Source organism: Falco rusticolus, chromosome 13 (genome assembly GCF_015220075.1).
Source record: "Falco rusticolus isolate bFalRus1 chromosome 13, bFalRus1.pri, whole genome shotgun sequence".
Lineage (NCBI taxonomy): Eukaryota > Metazoa > Chordata > Aves > Falconiformes > Falconidae > Falco > Falco rusticolus.
The window spans coordinates 4,108,606-4,126,037 of NC_051199.1; the positions used below are offsets into that span (position 1 = coordinate 4,108,606).

Consider the following 17,432-nt stretch of genomic DNA (forward strand, 5'->3'; position numbering starts at 1 on the left):
GGTGAATCTGCTTGCAAATTTGTAGCTGCAAGGGAGCCAGAAGTCAGTAAGACATCAGAGTCCCATTAGACTGGTTTCTACTGGTTGGAAATGTCAGGCAGGTTTGCAGTACTGCTGTGCCAGGCTATCCTTGTCAACTGCATCAAGCTAATTTCAGCTAATTTCAAACCTGACATAAGCTGATACTATTCTTATAGCCTGTTACTCTGCACGTGTCTTTAGTAACTCGGGAAAAATACTTGATAGGCAACTCTGGAAACTGTGCAGCAAACAGCATCAGTCATACAAAACTTCCCCTCCAGGAGGGCTCTTTTTAGCCCCAGGGGAGGACCCTGGCAGAAGGGAAGCTTGCAGGATGGCAGCTCCCAGTGCAGAGCAGTCTCCTCTGTCCTAGCACTGGGGTACTAGCTCAGGGCTTAGGCAACCACATTCAGAAGCTCCCACCCCCCACCCCCCAGCCTTTGCCTCTAGTTTTCCAGCTACAGCACTAGACAGCATTACACTGTAGAAAAACAGGAGCACGTGTGGTGCTCTCTGGCTGCATGTGCATCCACAGTAAGCCTTCATTCTTTTGTCAAACAAGTGACATGATCTCCTCAACCATAACTCTGTAGCTCACTTTACCCAAGTGTTGTGAAAGACTGCCAAACTTTTTCCTTTCAGACCTTTCCTTCTAGCTGCAATTGTTACCCTCCTCTCCACCCCCAGTTTTTAAGCACACAAAGAGGAAGGCTGGGATAAGGGTAGTGAATCTCACAGCTGCGGCAGTGAGATGGGTCCTGTCAGAGCAGATGTAATTTCTCAGCTCTGCTGCAGTTCCCTGGGCAATCTTGAGTACGTCAGGGATTTTCCTGAGTCTTAGTTTCCCCTCTCCACACTGTGAGTGGTATACTATAAGTTATGAATATTCCTATACTTCTTCCATAGTCTTTTTTTCTTATGAGTTACTTGGAGTAGGAACTCAGTGTAAGTGCTCTTGCATGACATGACATAGCCCGATGGGTTCAAAAGAGCTCTGGACAATAATGTAAAGAGAAAATGAACCAGTTTGGGTATTCTGTCCTTTTTGGTTATTTTTCATTTGATATTTCCTACATTTCTGTCCCCAAGTGACAAGCAGGTACTTTGTCTAGACTTCTAGCTCCTCAGTGTCCCTGTTGCTCTTCCTAAGTTTTATTTGAGCTGGCTGCAATTTCTCCTAAGAAGGGATCCTTGTTCCAGGAATTGTTCCCTTTTGGAACAGCAAAGTCCAATTTTTGTGGATTGAGTAACCTGCTAGACCTGTTATTTCATAGGCATCTGTTTCAAAGATGATTTTGGCTAGGGAAGAGAAGGTGGGGAGGAGATGAAGTTTCTAGAGTGTTCTAGGTTTTACTAAGTCTTGTCAGTTTTTCTTATTTTAGACCTAATGGGACTGCTTCCATGGGGTGCTGCTTGGAAACATGAAATAGTTTGCCTCCAGGCACTATTGTGTGAAAAATTAAAATTGCCTATGGAAATTATAGAACCAGCTGTTTCCAAAAGGGGTGAAAACCCCAGTCACTGGCCACATACTCAGGGTCAGATGATGGTAGTTATATAGTTAAAGCATTTTACATTGTCTTGCAAGTGACCTCTCCAAATTATAGCAGTGTGGGACAATGGGTTCTTTGTCTCTGGGCTCTTCTTTTCTGGCAATTACTGTGGCATTTCACACATACTCCTGTATTTACGGTTGGTCTTAAAGCGGATTGGATTTATCAGTCCCAATTCAAGTCTGGAGAAAATCAGACCTGAACAAAATTTCTGTCCATCTCTTAAAATGAATGCCAGCCAATTAGTCCTTCTTGCAGGTTCAGCGAAACATTTTAATTTTTTTTGTTGTTGTTATTTTAGTGCAATTTCCTACTTTAAACTAGATCTGGAGGTGGCAGCCCCACTGTAAGGGTTGAATCTGTTGATAGTTTAATATCTCAAGAGCTAGCTTGTTCTTAGGAAATCTGAGTCCCTGTTTACTTTATGCATTTAAAAATATACATAATTGCTGGACAGAGTTCACAGCCACACTGGATACACAGCTACCTGTCTCCTGAGAGTGAAAGGAAAGATCAGCTAAGGGGAAGGATCAGCCTGGCATTAGGAAGAGAACAGGCTGGTTTTCATATTTCCTGTCTTTATTTAATTTATATATTTTTTCAAGGGAAGATCACACATAAACATTTGCCAGGAAAAATCACAACTTGTCCTGCCCCTGGAAAAAGACGCACAGTTCGGTTGGTTGGTTTAGGGGATGTTTGCTGTTTAGTTGGTCACATTAATGCCTGTTCTGTGTGCAGGCTGGGTCTCCTTTCTGACTAGACTTCCTCCCTGCAGCAGTTTTTATGCCTGTCAAGCTATGCCAGTGGTGTCTCACCTCTCTGTCAGACAGGATTTGAACAGTGTCATGGCTGTGCTCTGGGTTGCACAGGACTCCTTCATGTGACTTTGGTTGTAGAGCTGTCGGTTCTTTCTCGGGCACTAGATCTGTGCCTTTGTGGCCTGAGGTTTCTTCCTCAGACCGTTCCTCTTCCAGCATTTCCCCCCCAGAATAAGTTTTTACTCACCTGACAGTCAGGGGCCAAACCAGTCTCTCATTTGCCATTGGGATGAGGCATGTCCAACAAGTCTGGACTAAACTCCTCCAAGTTGGTAGAGATTTGCAGTTCAGTTGTGAATCCACAGGCAGTTATGTCCTACAGAAGATCCCTGTCCTTCAGTGCTTGTACCTTCTGTCAGTTCTGCTTAAGAGTGAAGTTTCCCTCAGACTTTTGTTTGCTCAGTTTCCAGAGTCACAGCAAACATAATTTAAAGGAACAGCCTTCCCTTTACCCAGATAAGTTGGTACAAATATGCCCTGAACGTCCTTTGCACTGCTTGTGCCAAAGGCTTAATGACAGGGCATTGTTAAACCTCCCATATAAATCTTTAACAATTGGGTAAAAGTTTGGTCCAAATCTCTAAACCCAAAAAAGAGGAAACAGTAAATTGTATTTACTTACACTTTTAAGGCCCACTGGCTGAGAAACTGCTCTTGCTTTACATTATTCACAGTCATTTGAGATGAAAAGACCTAAATGTTTATGACTATTTTTAGGTTGCCATTTTTTAATTTCATGTCTGTTCACATACCTGAGCACTGAGGTGGATATAGCAGAGCCAGCCTGGTTTTATTTTAAGGCTTTTTGGATCTGTTCATACAAATGCCTTTTACAATTTTCTCCCTTGAAATACTTTGATTTCTTATTCAGGTTGTACTTATATTTGCTGTTCTCTCCACTGGGCTTTCTTGTTATTATTTGAGTGTTCCTCTTCTGTGGGCAGTTTAGGGCCCAAAGCATCAAAGGAAGTCAAATAAACCAATAATTCCTGTGCAGTGCTATACTTAGGAGAGAAGTTTTCCCCGATCCTTGGATAACTCACTTGGTATTTTCAAGCTTGCCATTTGAATGACTCTTACAAAAAGCATCGTATCACCTGCTGAATTTGATGTTAGTTTTTCCTTTGATTTTTTGTTTTCCCTTTTGAAATTCACTGAACTTGCCAAGTGTCTTGTTCATCTCAAAGTATTTTAATTGGTTGCAACATTACCCTATTCCTTTTAAAATGTGGCCATATGCCCAGCTTACTCCTTGGAAGGCCAACTGTTCATTGAGTGAAGCTTTTGTTAATCTGAGGTCAGCCACCATAGCTTCATGATCACCACTGTCAGTGTCCCTTTAGATCAGCTGAGGGCCTGGCCTGGGCATGGAGGGCTGTCAGCAATGAATCCTGTAATGATTAATCAAGGTCACCATCAGACCTGTGTAATCCTGGTCTGTGAGCTAGCAGGACATGGGAATAAAAGATGCACTGGAATTTGGGCTCCTCTCTGTTGCAAGAGTCACTCCAGGGTGAATCTGGCTAGCCTTGTGCTTCAGACTTGCTTATCTGAGTGTCCCAGCAGAGTATGTGAAGCAAGGGATTCCAGTTTTATTGCATTTTCCAGTAATTAAATTGCTCCAGTGACTCCTTCCCAGTGTTGCTGTTTTGAGAGCTAAATAAATCCTGCTTCTACAATCCCCTTTTTGTATGTGAGTCTCACCATCTCTCTTCCTTTGCTTCCCATAGATTGTGCCATTCCTTTTGTTACAAAAATAAAGCATATTTATTTTCTTCTGTTCCAAATGGGTGAAGTAAGTGGGAAAATGGTGTAATGTGTATCATAGGCAGGCTGTTTATTGGACATTGTCTCTCTGAGAGTAAGGAAGCTTCCCTGTGACAAACCCACAACTCACCATGCAGTGTCAGAAGGCTTACAGGTCTGCTATGAGGTGATGTTGCTGCCCTTTGGGTCAAGGGAGTATTTTTTGGAATTTGCCCAGTTCCTTCCACAAGGAGAAAAAATAAGTTGTTGAAGTCTATTATTTACTGGGACACACCGACAGCATGATTCTTTGCTTACTCCTCCTGGTGGAAATCAAAAGTAACTGGAGTCAATGGAGTGTGAAATGGTGCAAACTCAAAGAGTACCTGCTCCTCATACCTGGTTTTGCCTTTACAGCTGATAAAGGATAATGAGGTGATGGTTTCAAACGTGTGCAAAGGCTCATTTCCTTAATTAGAATTGGAATTAAAAGAAAATGGTGGATGTTTCCTTGTCCAGGGAACCCTGCTTCCTAAAAAGCTCTGCCATTAGGATTTACATGTTACATTTATTATTATTATTATTATTATTATCATTATTATTATTATTATTTATTATTATTATTGCTGCTTTGGCTTCCCCCCCACGACAGAGCAGACTTTCAGTAAGACCCCAGGTCTGTAGGATTTATGTTCTGCACAAATTATACCATATTCCCTAATGTCTGAAGGGCAGCCCATAATGTTTTAATTGAAAATTTACAAAATTGTAATTGCTGTCTTGCTTGGTCTGACTCCATAGAAGACCTCTTGATTTTAACTACAGCTGCCTGGTGACAGCTGCTACACTGTATAGCATTGCAAAAATCCTGAATTACCTGAGCTAGGATTGCCTTTCTGATAGTGTAAGGAATCAATTGATTCGTGTTTGAACATTTTGCAAGGGAAATAGACATTGATGATTTTTAATGAACTAGGTATCGCTCATTAAATGTAACCTGCCTTGTTTTCCTGCTGATTTCTTTTCACATATGCTCGTGAGCATTAGCTTCTCAAATCTTTTTCTTAGCCTTCATTTGCAGCTATTGCTATATTTTTCCTAAGAGGAGGCACCCGAAATTGAACATGGTCCTCCAAATACGAATGCTCCATTGTTCCGTATTCTGTCGTTATATTATCTTCTGCATTATTTTTATATCCTCTTATTAATGCACCCACACACCCCATTTGCATTTTTTAACCTTTTTAAAAACGTTTTCGTTACAACAATCAGATATAAGGGCAATGAAGTAAGCGTGGAACAATAGAAGAGCTTGATTCTCCTCAGACCTATACTCGTTTTAAACTTCACTGGTGACACTGATTTTGATTTATACCAAAAGGAAAGAGGAAGGATGGAACCTACCATGTCTGCACTGAGACATTCATTTTTGATAGTTAGCAAGGAACGGTTTTGTAAAATAGTTGCAGCACACAACATGCTGTTTAGAAAAAGCACTTTTTCCTTGTATCAGGAAGGAGGTTTTTTTGCAGATACGAGGACTGTGGTATGGGCTGGTGTCTGGAGAGCAGTGCCGGAGACCTGGCAGTGCTCAGCAGTGGCCATGCAGGGGAAGCACCACAGGGTGCCGACGTGTTGACTGTGTGGCTGTCCTGCACAGGCACTGGGGTTCACCCAGACTGGCCTCACAACAGGAGCAGGCAGTGCTTTCTTCATCTCGGGAGCAGTTTTAGCCATTCTAGGCTGTTAATGTCTGCACGGCCTTGTCTGATAGCTGCCCTGGGGAAGGGGCCAAGGGCAGGGCACCCCAGCTGGCTGCAGAGGAAGATGGGGGCCTTGCCTGGGGAGGAAGAAATGATAAGGGGAGATGGGAGGCGGCCAGAGGCACAGTGACTCTGCCATGTGCATACTGCCAACACAGAGCAGGGGGCCATTGCCACCACAGCAAACCACTTCTGGGACTTCCCACTTCAAGAAGAGATGGACAACCAGTTTTAAGCTACAGCTGGGCAAGGTAATTTTTATTAAACAAACAAGTGTTTATGGGTTGTCTGGCTGCAGAAGCAAAGTGTGTGACTCAGAACACCACCTGAGTAACTCTGCTGTTAGCCAGGGCACAGAAAAAAGGTGAAGAAATCCACAAAGCAATCATTCATGTCTGGCTTTCTGGCAGACTGTGACTTAGCAGCCTCTGACTTAGCAGCCTCTTCAGTGTCTCTCTTCCTTAACTGCTTCTGTTTTACTTCACTCTTGATTTTCTCCAGGAGTCATTGTTAAACGTTATTATCTGGTGGGTGTCAATACCATTGTTTCTGGAGGGACTTTTCCTCGTATTGACTGTTGTTTCATTTCAGGTAAAGCATCGAGATGCAAATGCCTTCAGGCTTCTTTTGTGTGTCTCAGTTAAGGTCATACTTTACTGGCCCAGCTAGGCAAGGTTTGTAAACACGGGGTGTGGTTTGTAAAGTGAGTCTGCTCTACCTGTTAACAGCTTCATGCTCCTACTTCCTCTCCTATTGCAGATCCTGCTCCTTGTTTGACTCTTGCTGATGCAGTCTAGGACAATGACCTAGCAGAAAATTGTTCGCTTTTCCACCGCCCCACCCCCCTCCCCCCCCAGATTAGTTTTCTGTCAGACTGACATACTCTGATAGCTTGCCAAAGTAAGATGAGCATCAGTGCTGGCACAAGAAGGGATACAGGGTTGCTCAAGAGAGAGGAATGAGTAATACAGAAGCATTACATTAATTCAGTTGGTTGGTTATAAATCCACACCTTTCCAGCTGCCTATTTGCCTGGCATAGATCAACCACAACTACCATCAAATGAGGAGACTTTTCTTCCTCCTTTTTCATTACTAGCAAGATTTGTTTGCAGGATTGCTGTCTTCATTTTTTCAGATCACTTCAAAGACAAGAAGCAGTAATGGCAGCAGTGGAAACACAGTAGGGAACAGGGGAAAGCAAGAGACACAGCAAGGAATGGGATAGGAAAGGTCATCTCTGCAGCAGCAGCACATTAGATCAGTAGCACAAGGTAGTCGTGAAATCGTCTGCTTGGGTACCCCCAGCAGCTGCAGGTGCTGCCTCTAAGCCAGCCAGGGCACAGCTGGGAGAAGGGGGGATGCTGTCCTCTTCTTCCTCAGCTGTGACCCTAGGCTCCTATGAGTATTATCCCCTATGTTCCTCTGCCTGACTCTCCCCATTAGCTCATTGACTGCAGCTGCTGGGCTAGTTTGGCTCTGGGAACGCCTCCACAGAGGCTGCTGGGAGTTGCATCTGGGTGCACCAGCATGTCATTCCTGTGCCGCTGCCTGGGGACTCCTGTATTAACCCATTTCTTCATTCAGAAACAGTGTGCTGATGGATTGGAGGTACGTAGAGCCAGTGGAGGAGTATGTCAGATTATCACAGCACTATTGCCTGCTGGTTATAACTATTTTCTGAGTTCTTTTGGCAAACTTTCCCAGAGCTCAGGAGCACTCTGAGAGGAAGCACTGGGAGTCCATGTGCTGGGAACCAGAGGGACTTTAACTTGCCTCTCCTTAGCACAAGGGGACAAGAGGACCAAGAAATAAGACAGCACGCTGAATTGTATAACCATTAGAAACAATAGCTGTTCCACAGTGTTGCCAATCCATGTAGGTAGAAATATGCTGTTTAATTACTATGATACTTTAAAAGTCTTTCCTTAGAGCTTGTCCAGCTCATGTGGAACCTCCCCTTATATGCAAAACAGGCTTGCTATTTAAATGTAAGCTTGTGCATACACGCCGGCTGCTAGCTTTTCTTGGGGATCCAAGACAGCTGACATTGCTGCCAATATAAATAATTTTGCAGGTTGGAGACTAGTTGGAAAGAGTGAGCCTCCCTTTTATCTAATCCAATAGAAGTGCTTTTTGGTTTGTTTTGTTTTGGTCATTGTTTTTTTTCCCCTTTGACGTGACTTCCAGGAGACAAGAGTGAAAGAGGTATTTGTTTTCTTTTTTTTCTTTTTTTTTTTTTTAAACCAACTTTTTCATAACAGTAGACACTTCTAGGAACTAAAACTGTAAATACAAAGTTTTGTAGGTTCAAGTAGGAGTGAAGTTTGTGTATTCTTCCACCAAATATATGCTAAGAAAAATGTTGCTGCTTCGTGTAATTCCTCTCTAGTGCTAAGAGAACCTGCACTTTATGGCACAGGAGCTACTGCCAGGCTGAGCCACAACGTTTTAAAATCAGAACTTGATTGTTTAGGAAAGCATGTGTTGGGGAGGCTGAAAACCCACTTGTAATTTGGTATGACGTTTTTACCACAAGAAAAACTTTCTGTTTCTAGTGTGGTTAAAAAGTTTAATCCAATCGGCTGCTGGATTAAAGTATCTCAGTTTTGTGCCCTTTCAGCTGTGAATTTGAATGTTTGTTTGTTGTTTGACAAGTCTGGCTCACAACTCTCCTTTCTGACTTTACATTGGGGGTCATTTATTGGGCTAAATAAATGTGTGCTGTCCGGCTTGTTAAGAAATCCCATAGCCTACATTTGGTCTAGGATCTGGTCTAGGGGCATAACAAGGCAGGAGGTGGGGTGCTGTGATGCAGGACTTCGGCAGAAACAGGCACAGTCGCACTGTTGAGCTAGGAGGAAAGGCTTCAACACAGGAATATGCTGTGTAGCAAGTATTCTAGGAGCAAACTGGGTCTACTATTTCACAGTCCTATACAACTGGAATGTGGCTACTACTGGCCTCACTCTGTGCAATATCCCAATGGAAATGCAAAACAACAAATGTATTTCGGCATAACACTTAGTTGACTCTTACAAGGTTGGTTTTTTGGTTGGTTGGTTTGGTTTCGGGCTTTTTTTTTCTTTTTTTTTTTTTTTTTTCTCCTTCCCAAAACCTCCCTGAACAGGTTCATTTGGTTTTTTTGGATCTATCTGAATTCCAAGAACAAGCTGCCTCCTGCACAGACCAGTCTTGATGGGGACTAAAGGATAAAGTTCAGCACATTACCTCATTTCAGCTGGTTTGTTTTTAAAGACATACCGTCATTTCAGCTTGGATCTGAACATGTTAAGGACAGGTTTTTACAGAATCTGAGGCCAGTGGAAATGTTATCCTTTTTAGTCACTTTTCTTGGAGATGGTTACAGCAAATAAACACGCAAGGTCTCATCCTGCTCTATAGACAAGTCCATGTGAGTTGCCTTGAAGGACAGAAGTGAAAGGAAAAGTACCCTCTCCTGGTGTCTACCAGAACCTATCCCTTACTGCAGTTTGGGCTCCTTCCAGACATCAGATCCATCATAGTCAATTATTGATAACTGTTACTTCTTTTGACTCTTCTGGTGTGCTGGAAACAGTCTCTGCTTTGGAAACCATTACAGCTATATAACTTGCAAACTATGAGTAATGGTTTCCTCCAATTTCACTCACTCCTTTTATGTGTTTCCATTCATGCCTGTCTTTCTCTCTGCCTGCCCAGTTCTGCTAGGAGGTGAGGTACTGGATCTCAGTGCAGTAGCTTCCTTGCTGCCTTGAAGAGGAATTGCAGGTAAACATCAGTCACCCTGAACAGGACACTGCAAGGATAAGCCTGGGAAACATTCAAAACTCCAGTAAATTCCAACACACAGAAGGGAATACTGGCTTAGTGGCTACATGATGCATTTCCCTTCACCTCACTAGCATCTCTGTCATCTGGAAATAGGTTTCTGGCTACCTCTTTGTCTCCTAGGAAAACACTACCACATCAACTCACTTGCCCTTTATCACTCTTTACTTCACAAAAGTACAGCTAACTTTTCTCTCCAAAGTGACTGAATTGATAGAGGTCTGAACAATTGTTGTCTGTGGACAGCTCTCCAGTCTCCTGCTTGTGTTTCAGACCTTTGTGTTCCCAGAAGTTTGGCTTTTTTTCCAGTTATGGCTCTTGTTCTTTCAAAAGATATTGCCATGGTCTACAAACTTTGTTTTACCAATGTCCTTAGGTTATGCTGGCTGCAACACTACCACCATCTTCTTCCTTGCAGGCCAGCCATTGCTATTTCAGTAGGGCTTAGGAACAAAGAGGCATCAAGGACATACGCATCCCTCCCTTGGCAATTTAACCTCGGAGGGACTGTTGTATATGATCTGAATTCCTGCAGTGCTAGAGTATGAGCATTTGAACGCCCTTCATATGGCTGTCCCGTTGACAATTTGCTGTCCTGTCAATGATCTGCTATTTTTACTTCTCTTTTATTCAGGAGGGTGTACCTAGTGGTTTTGCCTTTGAAAATTAGTAGAGATAAGAGAAAAACTGATTCCTTTCAGTTGGCTGGAGAAGTAACTAAAGCAGCACTATTTTCTATAAATATATATATATTAAGAACTTTAAGCTTATTTAAAGATTTTTGACTCTGTGTGAAACTCAAACTGTTGTGACTCAATTTCTGCTCCGCAAGGGAGAAGGTAGAAGAAGCTGAATACTGACTTTAAATATGTTTAAAAAAGGAGGGAAGTGTTTCTCTGCAGATGGATACATAGTGTGTATGTGTATATATATGCATACAGACATAATACCCACACTGTGTAGGGAGTGTATATACAAATGTGTGTATATGTGTACACACACACTCACACACATCCCTGTTTAGTCTCTGAATAGATGGAAGAGTCACTTGGTTCTAGTATTTTCCTTGTTTATAGTTGCGGGTGCTGTGTCCAGGAACCTCAGTCTTGTTTCTATGGCAGCTATTCCCAGCCTTTTAACATCCCACCTTCCCTCAATCCCCAATGCAATGAGAGGAAGAGAAGAGTGTTGTGACACCCACACTGAGCATCTCATGGCGGGGATAAGAGCATGGGCAGAGATGTCTTCAGATGACAGGCTCATACAGGAGGGACCCAGGTGCAGTAGGCTGCAGCACAGCTACTGGTCTCTTGGCTTTGTATCAGGGGCTTTGTAGGGCAGCCCAGATGTCCCCCCACCCACCTTGTTTTCTTTTTCTTTTCCTTCCCTCTTGCCCTGCCCTGAAGCAGGATTGCAATATCAGAATGGCATCATGAGCAGAAATGCTAGGGAACCTGTGCTGCACTAGACAGGCTGACTAATCTCCCTTAAATAATCTCCCTTTAAATAGTCTGGAGGCGCTCTAGTGAGTTTCTGTTTCAGGAGCCTTGAGAACACAACCACGGCTGTGGTCTGTATAAATAGCCAGACCCATGCTGGTAAGTAGTGAACAGCACAGTTATTTGTTCTAGGAAGGTCTTCCTATTTTCTTCATGTTGTTGCATGGATGTGATCAAATTCTGGTAACATTTCTGTATAGTAGCAGTGCTGCTGCCTTTTCTCAGACTGCCGTATCATCAGTGACTGTGAGGAGGGAGCAGCTAACCTTTGCAGACAGACATCTGTCTCCAGTGGCTTTGCATCTGAGTGGCAATGGGGCTGTGATTTGCTGGGGTCTGTACAGCTGGCTTTAGCTAAAACGGTGCAGTTCAGACCCTTTTGATCAGTGCCATGAGTTAAAAAATCTCACTGATATTTTTAGCATCTGGAAGGTGAAAGCAAGGAATATTTGAATACTTGCTGCCTAGCTATGGATCTGGACAGAGCATGGTGTGATGGTCGTGTTTGAGAAGGATGAACTCAAAATATCTGTGCTGTCCTAACTAGGTAATCAGCACGGGGTGAAGGGGCAGCGGGGAGGAGATGGATATTGCTAATCAAGTCTGTTAGTTGGGCTGGCTAATAGAATCTTCTATTTTGCAAGATGCAAGAGTAAAAACTATTCTCCAGGTAGGTACATGCACTCTGCAGCTGCATAAGCAATCTTCAGGTTGCTTCCATCTGGTCCTGAGTTATCAAGACAGCCTTCAAAACCAAGGATCTGATACATGGCCAATAGCCACTATAGCGCTTTCCAAGATTTAGGTAAATAGGAGAATCCTTAATGAAGAGTGCAGCAAGTCTTGCCTCAGCTGAGGTAGGAGGCATTTGAATTTCTTACTCATAGTGTATTGTCATCTTCTCCCTGCCATCCTACCCACTCAATGCGTCAGAGATCTAAGACTTGATTTTTAACATATTTTTTGTTGTGTTCCCCCCCTTGGGCAGAGGATATTCAGAACGTCAGTTTCTGGTACACCATATCAGAGATTTTTTTTTCCCTTTTTTTCCCCTCTTCTCAGACACAATTCCTCCAAGCCACTGGGTTTTTACCAGGGTGAATGAATTCACAGGAGAGGCTTGGTGCAAAAGGGCTGAGGGCTAAGTGGGTCTGAGGAGAGGAAGAGAGACTGGGGGGGCGGGGGGGGGGGGGAGCATAGCACAGAGCTGTTACATAGAGGCAGTTTCCCTAAATGCCCTGTCATGTTTGCCTTCCTCTCTAATGCTGCTTTTAAGTCACTGTACAGATGACAAGGTTTTTGCCTGGCCACAGATCCCACCTAATGCAATGAAACACCATTCAAACTGTTTTTTAATCTTTCAAGGGAAGGGGTGTTCTCTTTCTTTTTTCACCCTCATATAGGGGTCCAGCTGGGGTCAGGGTTTGCCACAGTGTGTCATTTAAGTGAGGTTTTAAGCTCATATTTGGCAAAGCAGAAGTTCTGTGCTGGGTTTTGGAAACGCCATCAACAAAGACAGTAATGGTGTTTGAGGGAAAATACTATGTTTTATTATCAACAGTCTTCTGAATTACAACTCAAACCCACAAAAGCCCCAGCCTGTGAATTTAATTAAAGAGAAAAAACAAACCACAGACAGCTTTTTCATTAATTGTATTCAGTGTGCTTACCTTACATCACTCCAGCAAGATCAACCAGGCTGCTCCTGTAAGTTTGGTCTGTGTTGCCAGCTAGTATGCAACGATTCTCTTTGGAAAAGCACAAGAAAAAGGCAAAGCTGAAAGTAGCAGGAATTGTTTCAATGTAGAACAGGCCTCACCGAGTAGGGGGGGGGCAAAAAGCAACGGAGTCTGCTCTGTGGGATTTTGCTGGGCTAAGGGTGGGTCAAAATACAATGTGTTTTGTCTTTGTCCCCCTAGCACAATGGCTTCGTTTCCTGTCTTGGAGCAAGAAACATTGTTCCAGAACAGTACCTGGAGCTATCGAATTCCAGCCCTGCTCTACCTGCCGCGTTTTAGCATCATCCTGGCATTTGCTGAGGAGCGAGAGGATGTGGTGGATGAACATGCCAAGCTACTATCAATGCGCAGAGGCGTGTATGACCCAACCACGCACCATGTTCAGGTACCAGTGTGGGGAGAAAATGGGGGAGACTGTCCACCTGTACTGCTTGCCTGTCCCCAGCTGAGTTGCATGTGTTTGCTCTCTCACTGTAGGGAGAGGGCAGCTTCTCCTTCTCCCCACTTACAGCAGACAAATCTGCCTATGAGTAATGTGTGTGTCATTATAACTACTGGGATTCAACCCAATGATTGGGCAACTGTTGGAGGGACTAAAGTGGGGCAGGTGCAGCAGATTTTCTGTGGATGGCTTTGACCCATCGTTGCAGATCTGGGGAGGCAGATAGAGAGATGGGACAAAAGTCCTGTTGCAACAGCAAAGATGTGGATGAGAGGCAGAAATGGGGAGTGCCATAGGGATGGGGAGGAGTGAATTAGCAATAAGTGATTATTTTCTTAGGACTAATTTTTAGTTTAAAAGACAATTGAGAGCAGCTAGTCTCCCCATGTAGAAGGGTGTTGTCTGATTTGTCTGTGCCAGTGAAATGGCTACCTTGCTAATCTACCAGTCATTATTAATAGTTATCTTGCTGGGTGACTGAGGTGTTGGTACTCTATTTAGAATCATTTTTTGTATTTGCAAATGCATTAATATCTTGAAGGGGGAGGAATGTTTTTCTATTCCAATCCTTCATTGGTGACTGGTTGTCTTGGATTATAGACTCCTAACAGATAGAGTCTGCCTAGCAGAAGCAGCCTCTCAGTGCACCTGCAGTGTAATACCATTCAGTTAACATCTTGTGTAACCCGCTGTAATTCAGTTAAGTAGGGCTCTGTTGGTCATAAACTTAGTAATTTGTGTTCACATGCTAGAGTTCCTTAAAATGGAAATATTAAATATTCAAAAAAAGGTAAGACATGACCAAAAAAAGGGTAATCATTTTAAGGTAGAAAAGCTAATTTAGTATAATCTTACTGGAAACTATTGCTTCTTTTACCAAGCCAACAACGCTATGTAGGAATAATCTTCTAACGGCAATGTTAATTTAGAAATGTGATTGTGTTATGTGCTGTTCATTTAAAGACAGACAAGGCTTGGAGGGTAGTTATACCTGCTCTGCAACCTAATTTCTATGTCAGACAACTCAGGGTCCAAATTTCCACACCAGAGTGTGTAAAGCCATGCAGTCAGCTCTAGCAAGGTGCCTCGGTGTTGGCTGGAATACCCATTCACACACGGATCAAACTGGAGGAATAGGAGTCTGAATGGAAAGGAATTTGTAAGCATCCAGGATAGTTGAAAAAGGCTCGGTTATCTAGCTGACTTCCTAAGGAGCACTGGCACAGCGCAGTGTCTGTACCAGCACAGTCTGACCGCTGGGCATGTCTGTGTGTCATATGTGTATATACATTTGTGAGAATTTCTGGAAGTTCAGCTACTGTAGATTTTTAAACAATGTTATCAGACTCTAGCTACATTGAGATACAGAGCTATCAGCTCCTCCGTGAGTAGTAATCAAAAAGGACATAACCCACCTGTTTGGTGAAGTGCATGTGCATCATGTCATCAAAATAATTTTCACTTGCATTTGGCGATGCCAGGATATTGTCTTCCCATTTCTTGCTCTATCCACTAACTTGCTTATCTTCTGTTCTTCTCATGTTCTTCTGTAACTTTTATCCAGGCATCCTCACACTGTAACGTGGATCTATTTGTAATGGTCTGTTTAATTCTTGTCTCCCTTCACACGGGCCCTGGCAGTGGAATAGTATGGAGACCATTGTTAGTGCGCAGCTGAAAGACCACCGATCTATGAATCCCTGTCCTGTTTATGATGAGATCTCAGGAAAACTGATCCTGTTTTTCATAGCTGTCCCAGGAAAGATCTCTGAGCAGCATCAGCTCAGGACAAAGATCAACCTGGTACGTCTCTGCTACGTCACTAGCATGGACCAAGGACGCACCTGGAGCACTGCCCAGGACGTCACCAACAGTACCATTAGCACCGAGTACAAGAACTGGGCCACTTTTGCAGTGGGGCCGGGTCATGGATTGCAACTGCTCAACAAGGCCCGGAGCCTTGTGATTCCTGCCTATGCCTATCGGATCTTGGACCCTAAGCAACACCCCACCCCTCATGCCTTCTGCTTCATCAGCTCTGACCACGGGACCACGTGGGAGATGGGGAACTTTGTGGGGGAGGAAAGTGCAGTGGAGTGCCAGGTAGCAGAGGTGCACACCTGTGGCAGGAGGGTCCTCTACTGCAATGCAAGGAGCAGCAGGGGAGCCAGAATCCAGGCTGTCAGCTACAACCACGGGGTGGACTTTGAGGGAGGCCAGCGGGTTGAAATGCTAGTGGAACCTCCTTCTGGATGTCATGGAAGTGTTACTGCCTTCCCACCTCCCCCCGATGCCGGATGCCAAGATAGTTGGTTGCTCTATGCTCATCCTACAGACCCAAAGGGTCGAAGAGATTTAGGAATTTACCTCAACAAAAGCCCTTTAAATCCAGCACGCTGGACAAAACCAAGTATCCTCTTCAAAGGCCTGTGTGCTTATTCAGACCTGCAGTACATGGGGGTTGGGCCAGATGGCTCACCCTTGTTCTCCTGCCTCTTTGAATATGGGACCCACCAACAATGTGAAGAGATAATCTTTGTAATGTTCACTTTGAAGCAAGCCTTTCCATCAGAGCGTTGAGGTTCAACCCTCTCCGTCAGCATCCCTCTGAAAGCACCTTTGCTGATACTTCCTTTCACTGTCACTTCTCATCTTTCAGCAAAAGGGTTTTTGTACTCTTCCTGTACCCTTAGTTTGACGTTGGCTTGTGGCATCTGTAGTCTGTGAAGTCTATTAAACATACTAAAACTGAGTATGTGTTTGATTTTGTTTTCTGTTGCCCGTTCTCCCTTCTTGCCTTTCCCTTTGGCTGGCGTCTTAAACATCACGAGCTCAAAACAAGCATGACCTTTGTGTAGGGCCTCTCGCCTCGGGGCCTCTGAGACCTGACTAGGGACATGTGTGCTGACAGCATAGGGACTGCATGGGAACAGATGGCAGTGATTTTATGTTGAGCTGTATTTAGTAAGCTGTGGGGAAAGCGCTAGAGAGGACGCCGAGCTTACTGCCCTGTATCTGCAGTTACCTTCTCCGAACACTGCTTTGGCTCTGACTAGGTGCACTGCTGCTTGCAGTCAGCATAGGACTTGCTGGCAACTCTAGCTTGTTCAGCAAGGCCATGGGTTGCCTTGCTCTTGGAATATTCCTTGCCCACTTCTGCAGTGGATTTGGGGTTGCTTTGCCGGGTTCCCAGGGACTTCTAACGTAGCTTTCTCCTTACTTCCCGTGCTGCGTGTTCTTGCTTACTTGCCCTTTTGCTTACGCTGCATTGGGAAGCTGCAGTTTCTCATGTGTAAGAAAACCGCAGCCTCATGTGCTCCAGCTGTTCCCTCTCCCTTGGCAGTGACAACAGGACCCATGCAGGACACCAGGACCCCACCATGTCTGGGGGCAGGGCAAGTGGGAGAAGTGGCATTTTGCCTGTACCGAAACTGCAGGATCAGGACAGGGCTGCAGAGGGAGCTCCCAATGTGTAGTCGGGAGGGGAAGTACTTGCTGGTCTTTCTAACACAATGCTAAGCTATAATCCACACAGCAACTGCTCTTACCACTGACAACGCAATGTCTTGTGAGCCCGGCTGTTGTTATTACGGAGTATTATTGGCATATGAGGCAGTGTGTCAAACAAATAACATTGCCCCGCTTCCAGCAAATTGCAAAGGCACAGGTGTCAGAGGAAGGGGACCTGACCAAGCCCAGAGGAGCATGAGTGCTCAAGCTAGAAGTCTTTCCAATGTAGACAGATTTTCAGCAGGTTTCTGAAGGAAACGGCCCCGGTTTTGGTGAGAGAGACACTCTTCTGAGGCTATGATATGATTTGAAAGGAAGCATTATGCAGCGAGTAGACATGGGGAGTGATCAGAAATTAATGGGTACCAAGGGAGACATGTCAGAGCAGATGGAGCTAGGAAAGTTTTACCCATGTCTCTAGACAAAATGCTGCTTTACAAACCAGTCTGTGGTTGTGTGCTGTATTCTGTGCATGCACGCGTGTGGAATGGCTCCAAGGAAAATATGT

General features: G+C 44.2%; 2 protein-coding genes across 7 annotated transcripts in view; one reads left to right on the top strand and one right to left on the bottom strand.

Annotated features, from left to right (window-relative positions):
* The window catches only part of NGEF (neuronal guanine nucleotide exchange factor), a 52,761-nt gene extending 49,995 nt beyond the window's left edge, over positions 1–2,766 (bottom strand). The window contains exon 1 of the mRNA XM_037406473.1: positions 2,583–2,766. The gene's annotated coding sequence lies outside the window, so the exon portion shown is untranslated. The remainder of the gene's footprint in view (positions 1–2,582) is intronic.
* NEU2 (neuraminidase 2) overlaps positions 1–16,167 on the top strand; it is a 32,354-nt gene extending 16,187 nt beyond the window's left edge. The window contains exons 1-4 of one of the 6 annotated variants that reach the window (XM_037406476.1): positions 6,027–6,155; positions 6,496–6,578; positions 13,153–13,357; positions 15,056–16,167. In XM_037406476.1, coding sequence (XP_037262373.1) covers positions 13,157–13,357; positions 15,056–15,994 — 1,140 coding nt within the window. In that variant the 5' untranslated portion in view covers positions 6,027–6,155; positions 6,496–6,578; positions 13,153–13,156 and the 3' untranslated portion in view covers positions 15,995–16,167. The other 5 variants (XM_037406474.1, XM_037406479.1, XM_037406477.1 and 2 more) reach the window with 5 other exon arrangements.
* Positions 16,168–17,432: the final 1,265 nt, after the last annotated feature.